The sequence below is a fragment of the Arvicola amphibius genome, chromosome 4 (assembly GCF_903992535.2).
Source record: "Arvicola amphibius chromosome 4, mArvAmp1.2, whole genome shotgun sequence".
NCBI classification, from domain to species: domain Eukaryota; kingdom Metazoa; phylum Chordata; class Mammalia; order Rodentia; family Cricetidae; genus Arvicola; species Arvicola amphibius.
Genome location: NC_052050.1, coordinates 111,826,841 through 111,846,795, shown reverse-complemented (window position 1 = coordinate 111,846,795; position 19,955 = coordinate 111,826,841). Strand labels below are relative to the sequence as shown.

The following is a 19,955-nucleotide window of genomic DNA, read 5'->3' as shown; positions in this document are numbered from 1 at the left end:
TCCCTTGGGCCAGAAAGAAAACCAAAAAAAAGCATTTTCAGGGAGTACATCTAGCAACCGAATTCAATGGTGCACAGTAACCTCGAGAACCACCAGGAATTCAGACTGTGGGGAGGGCAGGAAAAGACTGGCATTTCCCTCCCAGGAATCCTTTAACACATTCATGGGCAGCCACGGCTAGATATGGATAGAAAGTGCTGATCCCAAAAGAGGATAACAGAGCTGGGAATTCCTGTCATCTAGAGATGCTGCAGTCTGGGGCAGCTAGCCTGACACTGTAGCATGTGTTTCTGGTAATGCTGGTGTATACAACACAGCACTTCCCTCTGTAAAAACACTGCATGCACGGTTACAAACACATGATACTTCATGGTAAATAACCATGCTACTGTTTCATGTATTTTGTAGGTTTTTTTTTTTTTTTGGAAGAATATCCTTCTACTTATCAAAGACACCTGTGCTGTAAATCAATGTACTGTGGCTAAGGCAGCAGTTCCATACAGATTGCGTCTACTGTGTTTTTTTATTGCATCAAGAGGCCACATGGGGCGATGGCCTATGACTGCTTGGATTATGTAAGCGTGGTGTCCACACAATGTTAAACACACTTGCAGCTAAACCCTTTCCTCAAAATGTCCGTGGGAAACACGTGGCTGCAGGACTTTGACCTCAAAGACCCCTGTATTCTTAATATTATTTGTTCTTGTGGCTTTGGGTTTCTTCATGAATCCTGAACTATGTTAAATCATGGCAAGCTTTTTGGACTTTTCCTCCAGATAGAGATAATGTTTGCTTTGTTTATTAAGTCTTGTTATATAGTCCAGACTGGCTGGGACCCAGGATCCTCTTGCCTCTAGCTCCCAGGGCTGCCACAGGTATACACCACTGTGCCTGACTCAAGTAGCGTACCTGCTGTTGGTATTTACCCAACTGGGCAAGTTCACTAGCAACTGAACTCACTAATATGTGATATGTGGTAGGCACTAAAAAGATTTACTGTAGTGATAGGGGTGGCGGGCCACTTTCCACCACCCGGCTAGCTTTACCCAAAATAATTACACAGAAACTATTTTTTTAAACATTGTCTGGCCCATTAGTTTTAGTCTCTTATTGGCCAATATTTACATCTTGCTTTAACCTATATTTAGTAACCTGTGTAGCACCACGAGGTGGTGGCTTACCGAGAAGATTCTCAGAGAGGAGAGCTGTCTGAGGCGCCTGTCTTACTTTGTTTTTTTTTTCTCCCACAATTTTGTTCTGCCTACTCCGCCTACCTAATTTTCTGTCCTATTAAAGGGCCATGACAGTTTCTTTATTAACCAATAAAAATAATACACAGACAGATGACCCTCCTCCATCAGTTTACATTAAAAATGAATGAATGCAAGTATCAAGTAAAGAGGGTTCTGCCAGCAATCTAATCAGTCTACAAACATCACTAAAGCCAGGATAGTATATAAGGTCTCGAAAGTATCAAGACAACATGCTATAGTCTAGATACTATGCAAGACATCACCACACACACACACACACACACACACACACACACACACACACACACGATGATGCTGAATGTCTGAGCCTCCTGCTTCCACTCCCATCAATGGAATGCTTGGATTAAATCATTTCCCACTACCCTGATTTATGTGGTCCTAGTGATTGAACCCTGGGCCTCGCAAATGCTAGGCAGGCACTCTACTAAATAGCCCTTAAATATGTTTCCCTGTTTTGAGACAAGGTCTTACTCTGCAGCCGATCCAAGCTGTCCCAGAACCCTCTATCATTTTGCTTCAGCACCTCAAATGCTAGGACTACAAACACGAGCGACCATATCTGGTTTCTTAAATTGTTAAAAAAAAATAATTTGGTGGTGCTAGGGACCAAACACTGGGTCTTATCCATGTGAGGTGAGTGCTGTAAACTGTCACGGAGCTGGGCTCCAGCCCTAGATATTCACACCCACAGAGCTGGCTCCAGCCCTAGATGTTCACACCCACAGAGCTGGGCTCCAGCCCTAGATATTCACACCCACTCAACTAAGCTCCAGCCCTAGATATTCACACCCACTGAGCTGGGCTCCAGCCCTAGATATTCACACCCACTGAGCTGGGCTCCTGCCCTAGATATTCACACCCACTGAGCTGGGCTCCAGCCGTAGACATTCACATTTAAGGGCTTCTTAAATAAGCTTCTGCACTGGAAACCCTCAAAATCTACCAGGGAATGAGATCAGCCAGCGAACAATGGAAAACACACAGGGAAAACCAGGAAAACATCCCTAAAAATGCAGTATGGATGGTGTGATTTTGGGTTTGCCAGTTACCTGCATTTCTTCTGCACATGTTCATATCTGCAACCTGTCTCCAGGCATTGGTGGTGGGGTCATATACTTCAACGCTCTTTCGTACTAAAGGACCATCGTGACCTCCTACAGCATATAATAAGTTGTTTAGGACGCCAACACCTGTGAAACACAACCAAGCAAATGACAGTAGAGCAACAGAACCAAGAAACTTGCAGCTGGCACAGATGACATGGGATGAACCTCTGACGTCATAACTCATTGGAAGGGCACTGACGGGAAAGCTCGTCCCTGCAGAGCAGGAAGCGAATGGACTGGGAAGGACCTTGGTAAGAACCGCGATTCTACTAAGAGAAGAAAGTCAAATCGCAGGGACAGACACAAAGCCCTTTAATAAAACCCTCTCACAAACAGCTTCCTCTGAAGCAGTCAGTGGTCTCTAATGCGTACGATCTGAAAGAGATGGCCAGGAAAAGACCTGCTTACTGAACAACTTCCCAAATAAACACCAAAACCAAGAACCTAAAAGGCACGGCAGAAGGGCATTATGTAACTAACACAGAGGGGCCTTTCAGCACTTGGAAGCTTTCACCCTGCAGAAACGCACAGGTGTGTTACTTAGCTCTGCCTCTTAAAAGCACTTAGGAGAACCAGTAAAAGCAACAGACGTTTTCAACCCCCACAGATGCCCCGCAGGCATTTCCCCCTCAGCTGCTGACTAGGCCGCTACTTGCCTGCTCCGCTCCGTCTGGTGCTCATTTCTGCTATGTAGGTCCACTCGTTTGCCGTAGCGTTGTAGCATTCTACCGTGCTAAGACACTGGCGTGACGCTCCATCGTAACCCCCCACAGCATACAGCAAACCTAGACGTGGAACCACAGAGAAACCCAAATCAATCACCTAGTTTCCTCATTATAAGATGTTATAACTTGCTCTTTGGTAACAGAGCTTCCCCTTAAAGTAATCCTAATTGTATAATATACTATAAATAGAGTTGCCAAAGAGTAACAGGTGGAGTGATCAAATCATATTACCAAGAGTATATGGAATAAAGGGTGCACTTTGATCTGACTGACAGCATCAAGAAGTACACTCATGCCGGGCGGCGGTGGCGCACGCCTTTAATCCCAGCACTCAGGAGGCAGAGGCAGGCGGATCTCTGTGAGTTCCAGACCAGCCTGGTCTACAAGAGCTAGTTCCAGGACAGGCTCCAAAGCTACAGAGAAACCCTGTCTCGAAAAACCAAAAAAAAAAAAAAAAAAAAAAAGAAGTACACTCATGAGGTTAGATACATGATTCATGAACAACAGTTATCTTAGTAAGTGGGGGCAGGGAGTTAAATCAAGAGGGAGCAGCAGAGGGGTTGACAGATGGCTCAACCGTTGAGAGCACTGGCTGCTCTTCTAGAAGATTCATGTTCGAGTCCTAGCACCCACAGGGCAGTTCACGCCCATCTCCAACTTCAATTCCAGGGAATCTGGCACCCTCTTCTGGTCTCCATGGATACTGCATGGACACGGTTCACAGACAGCCGTGGGCCAAAGACCCATACATACATAAAAAAAAGGTATCCAATGCAATGCAGAATACAATGAAATATCTGGTGAGAAAAGCTATGAAGCAGTAACACTACATCATGGATGAAGTATCAATATACACCATGCTAAGTGAGTAAAGCCAGCCATAAATATGCTATATGATTTCATTTATATAAACCGTCTAGAATAGAGAAATGTACATAGTGGCAGGAGGCAGGGACAGCTAAGGGAAGTAGGCTTTTAAAAAGATTCTTAAATTGTGATGATAGATACATATGAGTCAAATGGGAAATTCTTACGACATTTCAATTAAATTTAAGAAAGTCACTTTTTAAGAAGATTTGATTTTATCATTAGTAATTATGAACACACACAGGCATGTGAATGCAGATGCCCACAGAGGTCAGAGGCACTGAATGTCCCTGGAGCTGGAGTTATAGGCCGTTGGGAGTTGCCTAGTGTGGGTGCTGGGAACGTAACTCAGGGACTCTGGAAGAGAAGATGGTCTTAACTGCTAAGACATCTCTCCAGCCCCCTGAAAACTACTTTTAAAAGCTGGAACTGGCAGTGCACACCTTTAATCCTAGCAGTCTGGAGGCAGTGGTAGGTTGTTCTATGAGTTTGAGTCCAGCCCGGTCTACATAGTGAGTTCTAGGGCAGTCAGAGCCAGAGTTACAGCCAGACCCTGTCTTTAAAAAAAAAAAAAAAAAAATACTGCAAGTCTCTGTAAACTTTTGGGCACCAAAATGTTGTGTAATGTTTTACTCTTTGGGGGCCCATCCCCCAGCTCCCAAATAAATTACACATGGAGACTTATTCTTAGTTATTAATACCCGACCTTAGCTTGCTTGTTACTGGCCAGGTTGTCTTATCTTAAATTTATCCCGTCTACCTTTTGCCTCTGGGCTTTTATCTTTCTCTATTTCTGTACACCTTACTTTACTTCTTTCTCCGTGGCCTGCTATGTAGCTGGGTGACTGGCCCCTGCTATCTTCCTCTCTTCTCTTGCTCCTTCTTTTCCCTCCTTATTTGTACTCTCTGCCTATCTTCTCTCCCACCCGCTATTGGCCATTCAGCTCTTTATTAGGGCCGTCAGGTATTTTAGACAGGCAAAGAATCACAACTTCACAGAGTTAAACAAATGCAGCAAAAACAAAGGTCATAGACCTTAAAATAATATTCCCCAATACTTGTCTGGTGTCTGGGTTCAAGTTCCAGTAAGGTAAAAAAATTAGTTGACATATAAATACCACAGAGGGAGGAAGGAAGGGAAAGAGGGAGGGAGGGAGGGAGGGAGGGAGGGAGGGAGGGAGGGAGGGAGGGAGGGAGGGAGGGAGGGAGGGAGAGAGGGAGAGAGGGGGAGCAGGCAGAAGGGGCTTGCTTACATAGTTCAGTTTATATAACTGGGCTAGTTTTAAAACTAAAACATATAACCAAAGCTATCCCTCCGTCCGTTTCTGAGAGTGCTCAGATCTCCAGATGAAGCGCTCTCTGGACCCCGGCAGCCCAAAACACCTGGAAACGTTCACCTGGGGGAACTGCCAGACTTACCTCCAACAACGCCCACACCCACACTGCTCCTCCTCGTGTTCATGGGAGCCACATGGAACCACTCGTTAGACTTTATGTTGTATGCTTCCACAGACGATAAACCTGTGATAAAAGCACAATACCCTTCATTTCCTCTTCCAAAAACACGCAGTTGCTTTTCTGTATAAATATCACTTGGGGAAATAACGTCAGATATTTTTCATTGAGCCAAAATTAAAAGAAGAAAATGGGAGAACATGCTAATTACACAATAGGAGTGGCTTCCTTACAGAAGCTTCTACTCAAGCTGTTGCCGTTTACAGCTTTTTAAACATGGAACAGTGATGGACATTAATGCATAAGAAACAAAATTTATATAATTTGCACTATATAAAAATAATTATGCATGGATTTGTGTGCATGGCTGCAGTTCCCACTCAGGACAGAAGAGGACGCTGGGTATCCTAGAGCTGGAATTTGAGTGGGTTGTGAGTTGCTCCGCCTGTGCTGGGACCCAAACTTTGGTCCTCTCAGAGAGCAGCATGCATTCTGACCCACATAATCACCTCTCCAACCTTCACTCACATCTTTCAAAGAAAAATTTTAATGTAAGGTTTTGAGACAAGTTCTCACCCTGTAGCCAAGGCTACTCTCAAACTTACAAACCTTTCCCCCAAATTTCACCAAACCGGCCTTTAAAAAATTCTTGATGTAGTCATAAAATATCTGTAAACATAATTCCTGCTACAAACACTCAGTTACATGCTAATTTTACCATCATTTGTTCCATAAGTGTGGTTATCATGCTAATTCTAACAGCACTGTAAGGGAAGAGAATTACCTGTGCTTCCGTCAAAGCCCCCCACTGCATATAACAACCCATTGAGCACAGCTGCTCCCAGGGTGCTTCTCCGGTCTCTCATGTTTGCAACGCTGGTCCACTGGTCTTTCACGGGGTCATAGGAATCGACTGTGCGAACTCTGAGCGAACCATTGAAACCACCGACAGCGAAGACAAGCCCGGCCATGTAGACCATCCCTGCAAAGGAAGACATCAATCCAGGGTGACCATGCTGTCCAACAGTGACCCACCTGAAAGCAGGCTGTGATCAACAAAGTCTACAGTGTTTGTCAGCACACAAACTCTTGACAGCTTTAAATACCAAACTAGTCTTGAAAAATTCTCATCATTTGTAAGAAACATAAAATCGAAGTACACCATGAGGCAGTACTAAAAGCCCGCTGACGCGGCCTGTTGTAAGATAAGACGAGAAGCTTCAGTGTCCTGGTGAAAGCTAGTGGGCGAATTTGGCTCGGTGGTAAAGTCTTGCCTGGCCTTGCACCCAGTAAACAAATAAAACTAAAGAGTAACCAAGGCACAGAGAGACAGAGAGAGAGACAGACAGAGACAAAGACGGGGGGGGGGGGTCAGGGTCAAGGGGCAGGGAGAGAGAGGGAGAGAGGGAGGGAGGGAGGAGGAGAGGGAGGGGGAGGGAGGGAGAGAGAGAGAGAGAGAGAGAGAGAGAGAGAGAGAGAGAGAGAGAGAGAGAGAGAGAGAGAGAGAGAGAGAGAGAGAGAGAGAGAGAGAATATCCTGGCCTCATATGTGCTAGGCAGGAACTCTGACTGGATTACAGCCCTGACCCTTCACTTTTGCAGAATGAAGTAACTGAGTATATTGGCATGTAACATCCCACAGGGTGTGCTTCCTAGGGAGCAGCCGTTGTGGCAAGACATACATACATACAAACACACACACACACACACACACACACACACACAACTCATTTCGTAGCAGGAGATGAGAACAATGGGCCATAGTTCAGCCCCAGCGGGAAGCCTCAGGGTTTGTTCAGGATCTGTAACTGCTTCTTTGGAGTACTTTTGGCCAAGCAGCATCTACTACAACACATGTGTAAAACACATGTTGGAACAGGAGCAGCAGTTATGTATAGCTTGTGGGACGGTCCCTAGAACCGAAGGCCCAAGGTTAGAGTTTTCTCTTTCAATATTTCATTACGGTAACTAGGAAATCAGCCAGCAAACTGCCAGCTCCACCAGTTTGTCCTGGAAAACCAGAACAAGGCCTAAAAATGAAGAAGACAGTACAACAGCTGGGTACAGTGGAAGACACCTGCAGTCCTGGTGCTTGGGAGGCTGAGGCAGGAGGAACAGCAAGTTCAAGGTCAGCCTGGGCCACATACACACAGACCCTGTCTACAAAAAGTCAAAACTAAAAAGAGCTGCTATCCTTTCCACAGAAGGGGTTCGGTCAGGCTTTACACGACCGTCTTCTTTCATTTCAACAGGGTCTCAGGTAGTGCAGGCTTGCCTTGAACTCACTATGACAACCTTGCGCTCGCTCTTCATCTTCCTGCCTCCTCCTCTGGAGAACGGGGATTAACGGCACAGACCACCCTGTCTGGCTTTCTAATAGGCTCTTTTCCTAATGGCTGAAGTAAGCCCTGAGAGCCCCCAAAGACCCAGAAGCAGCCAGCTCCTCATCACGCCCGTGCTCACCGGCTCTGCACCGCCTGGAAGGCAGCTCTGCCACCTGGTGCCATCGCTCTTCTTTGAAGTCGTAGCATTCCACACTTCGGATAGCCTTCGGCGCTTGGCCCCCGACCACCACCATCAACTAAAAGGGAGGAAATGTAAGTGCTTGAACCAATGGTATCACCTACTCAAGAGACTGACCATATTCTACAGAGACGCTGGGATGGAAAGGACACCACAAGTTGGGGGAAAATGGCTACCTAGCCACCATGTACACGACATCGGCAAGGGAGACGTGTAAGAACTGCCATTCTACCATCTAGCGTATTTAGTTTAAAAACAGACTTTCGGAAACTTTTTTTAAAAAAAGGTTTTTTATTATTTATTTTATTATATATAGTATTCTGCCTACCATGTATGCCTGTACATCAGAAGAGGGTACCAGATGGTTATGAGCCACTATGTAGTTGCTAAGAATTTAACTCAGGTCCTCTGGAAGAACAGCCAGTGTTCTCCCCAGACCTTTTTGGAAACTTAAAGAGGCTTCGAGCCACTCAAGCCAAAGTAGTATTTAAGGCAAAAACAGGAGGCAGCCAACACTGGCAAGGCTGCAGGGCGTAACGGAGCTTGCTATAAGGAAGACCGTGGCTCTGCAGTAATGGGAGGGAGGATGCTGCAGTCCAGACGAGACAGAAGGAAGAGCACTGCAAGGCAGCAAGAGAAAGAACCGTAAAGCATCTGTAGATGGAGAAACTGTTTGGGAAAAGAGAGGACCTGGAGTAGATGAGAATGTGGGATCGATCATGGGTCTTAAGGAAAGAGGCCTCTCTTGACACTCTATAAATAAACCATCATCAGTCCTCGGGTCAAGAGAACAGCTGATCAACCACATCTCTAGCTGACTAAAACTATGCTAGAGATTACACAGAACACAGTCACTACATGCCAAGAGCTTACAGGTGGCACTGAGGAACTAACACCCCGGGTGGAATTCAAGGCCAATGTGCAATTGGATACAATCAAAACCCTACAGGACATTAGCTGCTATTGGGGACCAGAAAAGAAAGAGTGACCACGAGTCAGTGAAAGCTTTCTGGGGAGCTGGAGCAAAGGTGTTGGAAGATGGATGGGAATTTTGTCTTCTGCCACACACACAGGCACTTCCCAGCAACGGGGAATAAAAACTATCACGTCAGGACAATGTCACAGTTAATACTGAAAACTATAAAGGATGGGCAGGGTTATGGGGAGAAGAGGAGATCGTGTAAGAGAGATGAATACTAAAAGCAAGCAACAACAAAAACAACATGGAGAAGGTCACGCAAAGGGGAGGATTGTGATTGTGACTACATGATCACCTACCTGTTCTTAAAACTATAGAAAAATGCAATAGAAATCATGATTCCAAATTCACAGTAAACCCCAAGTTAAAAAAAAGTAGTCCATGTTAGTTACAGAGTAGAGCAGAAAAACCATTAGGATGCTAAAGTTTAGCACAGACCAATGGGGCAATTATTTCAGTTGATTCTTCTAGTTCTGAATTTAAATAAATAAGAATAGTTAGAGAAAGTAATCAAATCCTACTACCAAAAGGCCACACAAACAAACAATAAACCAGTAGGGTCAAGAGTGTAACATCAGTCTTGCATGGCACATCAAGATCGACTCTGTACACAGATCTCTGCTCAAACCTCAAAGATCAACCGGACATTCACATAGTAGAGAAAGGGTCCTCAACGATGTATCCAATGAAAATCAATTCAAACATAAACCTCAGAACACAAAGATAGAGTTATCTTAAAAATTTTGCTTCTAATTTTGAGTATATGTGTGTGTTTGAGTGTGGGTTCGTGGGTGCTGAGTACAGTGCCTGCAGAGGCCAGAGGATGAGGGTGCTGGGACCCAAACTTGGGTCCTCTGCAAGTGCAGTATGCACTCTTAACCGCTGAGCCCTCTCTCCAGCCCCCAGAATATGTGAGCATGTTCCATCAGCGTACGATGGGTAAACTTCACCGATCTCTAACTGACTCAGGATTCCACACTGAAGGGAGAACAGAAGAGAACGCATACTGCTTACAGGGAGCAGCAGAATCATCTTCACCTTGCTTCTCCAAGAAAGAAACTGCGATAGAGATTTGTACTCCAAGGACAAGAGAAAAGGAAACCGGAGAAATGCATGAGAGAGCAGGGACAGTGTGGACGGGAAACACGGGTGCTGAGATCAGCAAAGGGGCTGCTTAGATCACAGGACGTTACTTATTTGTAAAAGACTCTTAACCCTGAGGGCCACCCGGTGTGTCACAGCACACAAGGAGAGACAGGACAGGAAAAGTTAAAAGACACATCGGAGAAGGGTGAGATATGGGGAGACAAGTAAATTCCAATGATTAGCCTGCATACAGGTCACTTAGACTTTCGTCACCCAGAAATACATCGATATTTCTTTACCAAAGGGAGGCGGGTAAGGGATAACAAAGCATGCAGTACCAAAACATACGCAGTGGGGCTGGAGCTGGCCCAGTGGTTATGAGTGGGTACTGCTCTAGGAGAGGACTGAGTTCAGCTCCCGCGCCCAGGCTGGGTGGCTCCCCACTGCCTGTGACTCCATCTCCAGAAACTCCAATGCTCTCCTCTGAAGCATGCATCATGTGTACCGGCATGCACTGCACATTTGTACACACAAACACACAAATAGAAATTAAAAATAAATCTAAAAGGCATACAGTTTCTCATTACAGTATCCAAATATAAAGATGCTTCACGCGATCCTTCCATTTACCTAGAAGGCAAAACTAATGTGTGCGACTGAAAAGTCGTATGTGCAATTAGTGAGCGCTATTCAGAAAGTAACATAAGATAAACATTTACTGTGGTGCTATATCAGAACCTATGGTAATTTCCCCAGCATCACTATTTTGCTTTTTTTCTATTTGACCCTTAGAGAGTACACTAAAGATATCATTACTACAAGACACGCATGCATACAATATAATCCTGCTTCACTCCGACTGACTTACTTAAAATACATCCTGAATACAACCACTGTAAAATGATAAATGGCACCATAGAAAGACTTCCCACAAGGAGCCTTTTCCAAAACCCATGTGCATAAGCAAACATCTGAGCAGGGACAGCGCACACAGAAGGTGCATACTCAAAGCAGCAATGCTGCCTGAACTGTCAGCTGTGTCTGCTGCTCCTCCCACTGCAAGGGAGGGAACCCGGAGGAGGTGAAAGACCAGAGACCAGAAAGTCTCCATGAATCCCTATGCACACCACAGACAACAGCAAACGCATGGCAAACCTGGACGTATCCAACAGTGGGAAAGGGTAGCCATACCAAAGAGGCCCAGGAGAAAACTTAATGGAATAGGTAGCCTAAGCCTTACAAAGAGATAATAAAACACTTGACAGGATTTTACCACGGGCTCCTTAGCTCTGCGCATGGCTAGCCTGCCATGGCTAGCCTGGAAATGAGGCAGAATTCATCTTTATTCTAAAGGCCTCTCTGCAGTACAGCTGAAGATGCTAGCGATGGAGCATGAGCTAAGAAGGCTTGTACTGGTCCCCTCGCAGATATCAAATATTTATGAAGCACTCAAGTTGAGTGGAGGTGTGAAGATGGCTCAGCAGGGAATGGTGCTTGTCACCAAGCATGAGGATGTGAGTTCAACCTCCAGGACCCACACAGGGGAAGGAGAGGATGGACTCCCAAGTCGTCCTCTGGCATCCACGTGTGCGCCTACATATGTGCACGTGTGCCTGCGCGTGCCCCCGCGCATACACACACACACACACAGAGTATAGAAAAGCTAACAAGCATGAATGAAATGGGAACCTGGGGCTGGAGAGGCGGCTCAATGTGTAAGAGCACTTGCTTCTCTCTAGGGACCCTGGGTTTGATTCCCAGCAGCCACACAGCAGTTCACAGCCATCTTTAACTCCAGTTCCAGGAGATACAAAGTCCTGGTCTCTGTGGGCACCTGGTATGTATGTGGTATGCAGACATATATACAAGCAAAACAGTCATATTCATAAAGTAAAATAAAAAAGTATAAAAAAATGAAAAAAAAAGAAGTCTATGGAACCATCAAACTGTATACAACGAGGAGTAGGAGCAGGAACTGACCGAGCTATTGATCATATTCCATCCTAACGTAGATCTAAGAATACTCCGGGATTTCAGGTATAAACCATCCTGCCCACAGAGAAATCTTGCTGTTTAGTCTGATTCCCCTCTTTCTTCTACTTGCTACTATAAGTAGAGAAACTCAGGAGGGACAAAACCCAATTGTCTTCCCTTCTAGGAGTGTGGTGTCATGGAATTTATAGATGAACTGATGGGGCTCTAGAGATGGTTCGGTTGTTTAGAGCGCTGGCTGCTCTTGCAGAGAGTGTGTGCTTGGTTCCTAGCATCTATGGTGAATAACTCACAACCACTAGTAACTCCACCTCCAGGGAATCTAATGCCTTCTTTTGGGCTCTGTGGGTGCATGCACACATGTGTGTCTACATACATACAGACACACACACACACACATAGAAATAAATAAAATAAACCTTAAAAAGAATTGGAAAATGTTTTTGAAAATGATTAAATGAGGGCTGGAGAGATGGTTCAGTGGCTAAAAGCACTGACTGCTCTTCTAGAGGACCTGAGTTTAATTCCCAGCAAACACATGGTGGCTCACAGCCATCTATAATGAGATCTGGTGCCCTCTTCTGGTCTGCAGGGAAACATGCAGACAGAACACTGTATTCATAATAAATAAATAAACCTTTAAAAAATTAAATGACTTGAACACTTCTATCCTTAGCATGTAGTCAACTGAGACTAAGCCACACATTCTATGATGCATTCCTAGCGACACTTCCCCAGCAGGAGAACGGAAACAACAGGACACGGACATTGAGATGGTCAAACACAGGAACCACTCGCTGTGGGCCTCTGCGTGGGGCAAGCACAACTGTGAACAATAGGTCCTACTTTGGGAAGGTTCATAGGTGTCCTCAGCCGGGTCCGCACGCTCTTCATCAGCATACGCTGCTCTGTGGGCAGCAAGTGGTACTTCATGGCTTCAATGAGGTAATCTTTGCACGCACTGCTGTTCTTCACCAGCGCTTCCTCCTCCACCCTCTGTGGGAAAAGAACAGACAGGCCCTGTGAGAAAAGAGCTAGTGCAGGGGAGCTTGCTACGGGAGCACACAGGGAAGAAACAGAGCATCTGTCCTGTCCAGACCAATCTCTGCACAGGAACCTGGCCTATGGAAGATCATGATAAGGAAAGAAAAAAAGGAAATCTTGGTGATAGGCGGGGCAGGACGTGGGGCTTTGGGGTTTTACCTTGGGATTCACCCCCCATGATGTCCCAACATAAGTGACTATGGAGTTGCAAAGACTCTGATCTAGACTCTCAGGAAAAATAGACAGCAGGTTCTTCAACTGGGCGAGACAATGCTATTACCTCATGATACTCCCTTCCAACACAAAAGAGTAAATGAAAAAAGACCCAAACCACTTAAAAATATTCTACCTACATCAGTGTTTATTATATATTTATTTATTTGTTCCCCTGGCAATGCTCAACCTCAGTATTGGGCTTTCTGTTCTTTTTTTTTCTTTTAAATTTCCCACAGTATCCAGATACCATACAGACCATGTTAAATAACAAAGCCTTAAGATGCTAAAGCCTGATTTGCTAATCAAAAATGTCCCTTTATAAATGGTCTCAACTACAGAAATGATGCTGAGATGTTCCTGAAAGATTGTTAATAAGCAACCAAGAGCAAATTTAAAATTCTTCAGGGATGATTAAGAATCACTCGCTCCTGCTTACGTCACACAGCCTGCTTCTCTTCAGCTCAGAAATGAAGAAGCCACAGACATGTCCCTGTGAAACTATGAAGGGGAATTAAATAGTGGTTGTCCAATCTCAAAGTCCCTTCCCGCTGGACAGAGTCAAAGGGTGAACAGTAAGGGGATGTTAGTGCGGGCAGAATTCGGGCACGTTTACTACATGCACTCGGAGACTCCCAGATGCCGCCTCCGCATGTTCCTCCACACTTTCCTGAGTCAGGAAGAGTGGAGCCCTACGTCTAGGAACAAGGATGGGCTCAGAGGGAGCCGCCGAGGTGCCTGGTACCTGGTGCCTAAACTGTCCTCTTTCTGACACTCCAGAGATCTGCAGTCTGAAGCCCTACCACGGGGTGAAGGGGCTCGACACGTAGACGCTGTGCACACCCTCATGACTGGGGAGTGCACTCACCTGGACCAGGTACTCCCGTGGAAGTAAGGGTAGCCGGACGTGCTCCATGAGCCGAGCCATGAACTCCTGCCTTACATCCTTATCGTGGTTTACCCAGGCTATCACTGCTTCAAATACCTTAAAAGTGTGGAGAGAGAAAACATGAGTTCTACGCCAAAGCATGCAGATATAATATGACGAAGCACATCTTACATACAGCGTTGCTAACACAAAGTCCATGGATTAAATCTTCTGAAATCTTGACTTGCGACTCACAAAGACATCCAAAGAAACTTCTCTTTCTTTCGACATATGCCAGCTTAGTAAGTACTTCATTAAGTACCTTTGTATACTCAATAAGCACTTTTCATTTTTGTATTTCCTAAGCCTTTCACCAAGGTCATCATAAATCTCGCTGAACCTAAATGGGCGCTGTAAGAAATGATAATACACAGCTTTCTTCTGCGGCTCTAATTACAGACTGAAGTTCCTTTAGAACAAAGCATCCAGGATAATAAGGCACAGAGACACCATGGCGACAAAACACCGTGACCAAGGCAATTTACCAAAGGAAACATTTAATCTGCTTCCAGAGGGTTAGGGTTCCTGACCATCATGGTAGGGAACATGGCGGCCGGCAGGCAGGCAGGGCTCTGGAGCAGTCCTGAGAACTTACATCCTCACCCACAAGTAGGCATCACAGAGGGCTAACTGAAAATGTCTTTTGAAACCTCAAAGCCTACCCCCAGTGACATACCTCCTCCAACAAGACCACACCTTTAAATATTCCCCAAATATCTCCAGCAGCTGGGAACCAAGTATTCAAATCTATGGACCTATGGGGCTGCTCTCGTTCAAGTGACTGTAACATACCTGACTCATCTTCCCCTTTAATGTGGCTAGCTTTAGAATCTTTCCTGGTGTCTGTGAAGGTGTTCCCAGAGAGAAAAGAACTGGGGACATGGGGAACCACCCATTTTAAATGCAGGAGGTACCTTTGCATAGATGGGAACCAGATGGAATAAGGGGGGGGGGGGGGAGCCGGGAAGGCCAGCAGGGTGCTTTCTGGACTTCCTAACCATGACGGGCAATTGCACCTCTACTATGCCCTCCGGTCATGAGAGCCTGAACACTCTGAAACCACGAACCAAACAATTTTCTTCTCCTTTATGTTACTTCTGCCAAGGCTTGTGATCACAGCAACACAAGAGTCACAAAGAAATAAATGTACCTTTATAAATAACTCATGCTAGAAACTGTCTTTAGGTTTACAAACAGATTTTGGATGATACACTATAGATAAGGGTCTACGCAATGGGTGAAGCCCCCTTTACCAGAACAGACACATTGAAATGTAGTAACCTGGACATCTTTACAAACAGCAGAGAGAGCAGTACTGAACAACTATTCTGAGAAAACTAAGCTAATAGCGGGGCAGTGCCTTTTCCATAGCTTCCTCCCAGACTGACGGATTCATTTCCTGATCATCCTTAAAAGGTGCAGGAAACGTATGGCGATATGCAAATGGTTACTGGAAACAAAACAGGTTGTTTTGATGCAGCATGAAACTAAAAATAGCGCGCACTCTAATTATCACCTTTCTCTAATTTATCCTGTCAACAAGGCTTACTAAATAATGTGCGCCAGGTGCCAGCGATAAAGAAGCGAAGAGCATCTACACTGTCAATTCTATCCACTGCTGTGCGGTCCCGTCAGCGCCATGGCCCTGCTTCCAATGCCTTGTATCAGATTCCTCTGCTATCACCTCAACACTCTCCTACGTGGCCCACGTGGCACAGGAGGGCTCCCGTTCACCATCGCCATGAAAGCTAGTCTCTGCAGCTGCTCCCTCAATCAGTCTCAATCCCCGAGGACTCACAACTGTGCAATAAATATCCTCCCACAACTAATCTAACCTTCCCTGTGCAACCAAGACAGCATGTACGGTAGAAGCAACTCTGTGACTTCTGAAGTTGGGTGGGTCAGAAAGAGTCAGCCACTCTCCCTTTGGTTTCTTAAATGGCATCTATCCACATAATAAGTATGGCTACCTGCAGCAATTGTGACACCATTAAAACCTCCAGCAGGTGACAAAAGAGGAAGAGAGAAGACAGACAGGGATTTGGAGACAGATAGCATAACTACGCCCCAGCTCTCAAGCCTGACATGTCTATGAAGGAGCATTTCTGAATAGTCACAACTCACAAAACAGCGTGTGGAAAAGAAGGGAAGTCCCAGACTGCTCCAGGAGAATCGGGCCAGACGCTTTTCGTCATCTGACCACTCCGACAGGAGCCTTGGACGCTGTAAAGCAGGAAAAGGCTGCCCGCTGCATCCTCCGTGAGGTCTGACCACTCAATTAGACATGTGCTAAGACGGGTACTGAGTGTGCCACCACAATCCAGGGCTCAGCAGGTATTAGCACAAAACCAAGGCAGTCCTCGTGATCTTTCTCTAAGGCAGGGCTTATCGTGGCATCCATCTCCTGGTTAAACCCTGGAAATAGCTCTTCATCACCGCAAGAAAGGTCGTAATACTGAGCACAGCTGAAGGCATTCGTGATGGTCCCTCCCCACTTCCTTTCCCATTACTCACAGACATACTCTAACCCCAGCCAGCCTCGAGCAATCACTCACAGCCTTTACATCTGTCGAGTCTGCTCCCTTGCCCCGATATGCTTTTCCCATCCCAAGCAATTTCCATTTCTCTGAAATGTGCTAGCTCACTTTGAAAGACCTGGATCCTATATCTGAACCAGGCTGCCGTATACGTCTACAGTGCCCCGCACAGAGACTGGTTTTTCCACTCGTCTATGATTAGAGATGTCAGTCTCATATCCAGGGCCCTGAGATAGTGAATGGGGGACAGCAGGCACTCTGTCCTCGTCTATTATGTGAGTAGTGTCACCCTCTCTAAAGTGCTAAGACTGTGTATGTCACAGTTCTGCATATTTTTTCACACTGTAAATCCTAGAGAGAATGTATGCTTTTATCCCCAGATGGGATGAATGTCCCAAGAAATAGAATCAGAGCCTCTATAACTTTAAATTCCCAGGACATATACCATTTCTATGAGCTTCTATTTGTTGTTGTGGTGGTGGTTTTATTCTTGTTGTTTTGAGACAGGGTCTCCCAACAGCCGGGTAGCCCTGGCTCTCCTGAGTCTACGTTAGACCAGGCTGGCTTCAAACTCAAACAGACCGAGAGCCACCTCTGCCTCCCAAGCTGGGATTAAAGGTGTACATCATCATCATGCCCAGCTCCATAAACTCTTGTCTCCTGCTTCCCATAGGCTAAAAACTGCCCAGAGAAAACAGAGCAGCAGTCCAAGCTTCTCTCTCCAACCACATGAGAGATTCAGGAACTTGACAAGGGAACTGTAAATGTGGGGTCAGAAAGAGCTACTGCGAGGGAGGGAGGGAGGGCGGGCGGGCAGGCAGGCAGCAGGCTCACCTATAGGGTTGACATTTAAGTTTCAAACAGGAACTTAAAAGGATGATAGCAGTCAGGGATGTTCACTTTAGAACTACTGGAACCTTCAAGCATTGAGTAAGTTCTTTTAGGGACTGGAGATCTGGCTCTGCAGTTAAGAACATTCCTGTTGCAGAGACCAGACCAGTTCCTAGCACCCAACTTGGGTAAACAACTGCCTATAACTCCAGCGGCTCTAACTCCCTGGTCTCCCTGGGTACACACACACACACACACATACACACACACACACACAGACACACACGACATTGACTATGACTTATATAGACACCTGTACACATGAATAAAAATAATAATTAAACAAATTTAAAGAAAGTTCTTTCAACTCACAAGACTGCAAAACTAATGGGTTTTTATCAAGTGTTTGCATCAAGCACTTCTAGAAGCATCTAGCTATAGAAAGACACCCTCTCCCCCAGAGGCACTTGATTCAATTCTTGCTGAAGCAGTCAAGCACACTTCCTCCAGGTCCCTGGTGATTCTAGTCACACAGGACCACACTTATGAGACAACTGAAACAAAGAAATGAAGTGCTGAGCTGGGCAAATACATCAGTTGTATCTTCACAAGCATCAAGACCTGACTCCCATCCTCAGAACCCAGGGAAAAATATTTGGACATGGTGGCACTTCTCTGTAATTTCAGCAGAAGGGGGAGGCCTGGGGCTCACTGGCCAGCCAGCCCAGCCTATTGGAGAGTTGCAGACCAGTGAAAGACCCTATCTCAAAAAGAAAAAGTGGATGGACAAGACCAGAGGTTGTCCTCTGTTCTACACACATTTTGTGACACCCCAACTTCCCAAAAGGAAAGGAAAGTCAGGAGACTAGCCAGCACCACAGAAAGAAGGGGAAGGGAAATGGTGGCAGACAAAAAGGAGAAGCAGGAGAGGAGAAGGGGAAGAGAAAAAGTGTCACTTGCCTTCTCTTCCGAGGAAATGGTAAGCTTGTCACTTGAGATTAAGCTGCACACCTGCTCGATGCCGAGGTTGAGAAACTCTTCACTGAGTACGACATCCGCAAAATGGCGCTCTGTTGGAAAGCCAAAAAGGGACCATCAGCATTACCTGAGCGAAGAGGCCACATCTCTTAACCAGCCAGAGATGAGGAAATGCCACCGCATTTCTTCTGGGCGAGAAGAGGTAGCAAGGCTGCCTTAGCGGACACTCACTGGTCAGAACTGCATTAGCATTTAACATGGTGCACGCCAAACGGCTACTGCTCACATAACATGGCACTTCCAATGTTTAAGTCTGTAAGTTTGTCGTCACACAAAGGACACGGTAGTATAAATCCACATCCCTGAATGCAGTCCAGAGAACATTAGAGGGCTCGAGAACACTACCAGGGAGAAAAGTGCTTGTTTGAGAACCAACAGAAAGCCTTAAATGCTGCGCAATATGAACATATGGATAGCATTAAAAATTAGTGTATTACAATTAATAAAAAGGTTTACAATATAAGTCTCAATTCTATATAAGTAATTTATTTAAGAAGAAAATGATTAATTTTATATCTCAAGTCCTTCCCAGGAATGTGGTAAAATTGGTAATTCTTAAAATACTTAGACCTTCTCCTTGATTTTCTAAATATGCCTATTTGTGAGGGGGGAAAAACATAATGACATAACTCTATTAACATAATCAATGATTTAAAAGCTTATAAAGAATGTATCCTATACAAACAGCTTTTTCTACAAGTTCACCTTTCTCTCACACAAAGGATGAGCCGGAACTTCCAGACTGCGTCCTGCTCTTTGCACTCAAGCACACCGGGTTCAAATCTCAGCTCTACCATGTGCCAGCTGGTAAAATAAGGGGCGATTGCATAACCCCTCCACCATGACTTCCACACATGTAGAGGCTGAGAAAAATACCTTACATAACACGAGTGCTGTGTATGAGCAGACGCTTGGCTTGTCAAGCATGAGGAACTACTTGTGGAGGAAAGCTGAGAACTCTAACAGTGCCTGTGATAGCTCTGCGGCCTCCAAGTCCAGACGTCTGCTAGAAAGTCCGCATTATTTCCTATCTGTTTGTCTGTCTGCACAATTATTTATATGCCAACAGTACTTTCAAAAGACTTTTCCACAGTAGAACAAATGGTTCCTTTCAATACATATTTGTAGAAACCCCAAAGATCATTGCCTTCCTCTTTAGAATATTTAAAACCTACAATGTGCATTTCAACAGACCTCTGAATACCTACTCACTTCATAAAAGGTTCCTCACAAGACGACTTTGCACACAATGAGCAACTCTTGGGGTAATTATAACATGATTGGATTTATAAAAATGCAACAGACACATTGCTTTGCAAACTCAGTGTCTGGGATAGGCAAGAAAAATACCACACTGA

General features: G+C 45.3%; 1 protein-coding gene across 2 annotated transcripts in view; it reads right to left on the bottom strand.

Annotated features, from left to right (window-relative positions):
• The window catches only part of Klhl2 (kelch like family member 2), a 109,558-nt gene that overhangs the window by 5,296 nt on the left and 84,307 nt on the right, over window positions 1-19,955 (bottom strand). For both annotated transcript variants that reach the window (XM_038326990.2, XM_038326991.2), the window contains 8 exons: window positions 18,520-18,629; window positions 14,132-14,248; window positions 12,853-13,002; window positions 7,890-8,007; window positions 6,212-6,409; window positions 5,392-5,493; window positions 3,037-3,165; window positions 2,324-2,464 (listed from right to left, as the gene is read on the bottom strand). In XM_038326990.2, coding sequence (XP_038182918.1) covers window positions 2,324-2,464; window positions 3,037-3,165; window positions 5,392-5,493; window positions 6,212-6,409; window positions 7,890-8,007; window positions 12,853-13,002; window positions 14,132-14,248; window positions 18,520-18,629 — 1,065 coding nt within the window. The remainder of the gene's footprint in view (window positions 1-2,323; window positions 2,465-3,036; window positions 3,166-5,391; window positions 5,494-6,211; window positions 6,410-7,889; window positions 8,008-12,852; window positions 13,003-14,131; window positions 14,249-18,519; window positions 18,630-19,955) is intronic.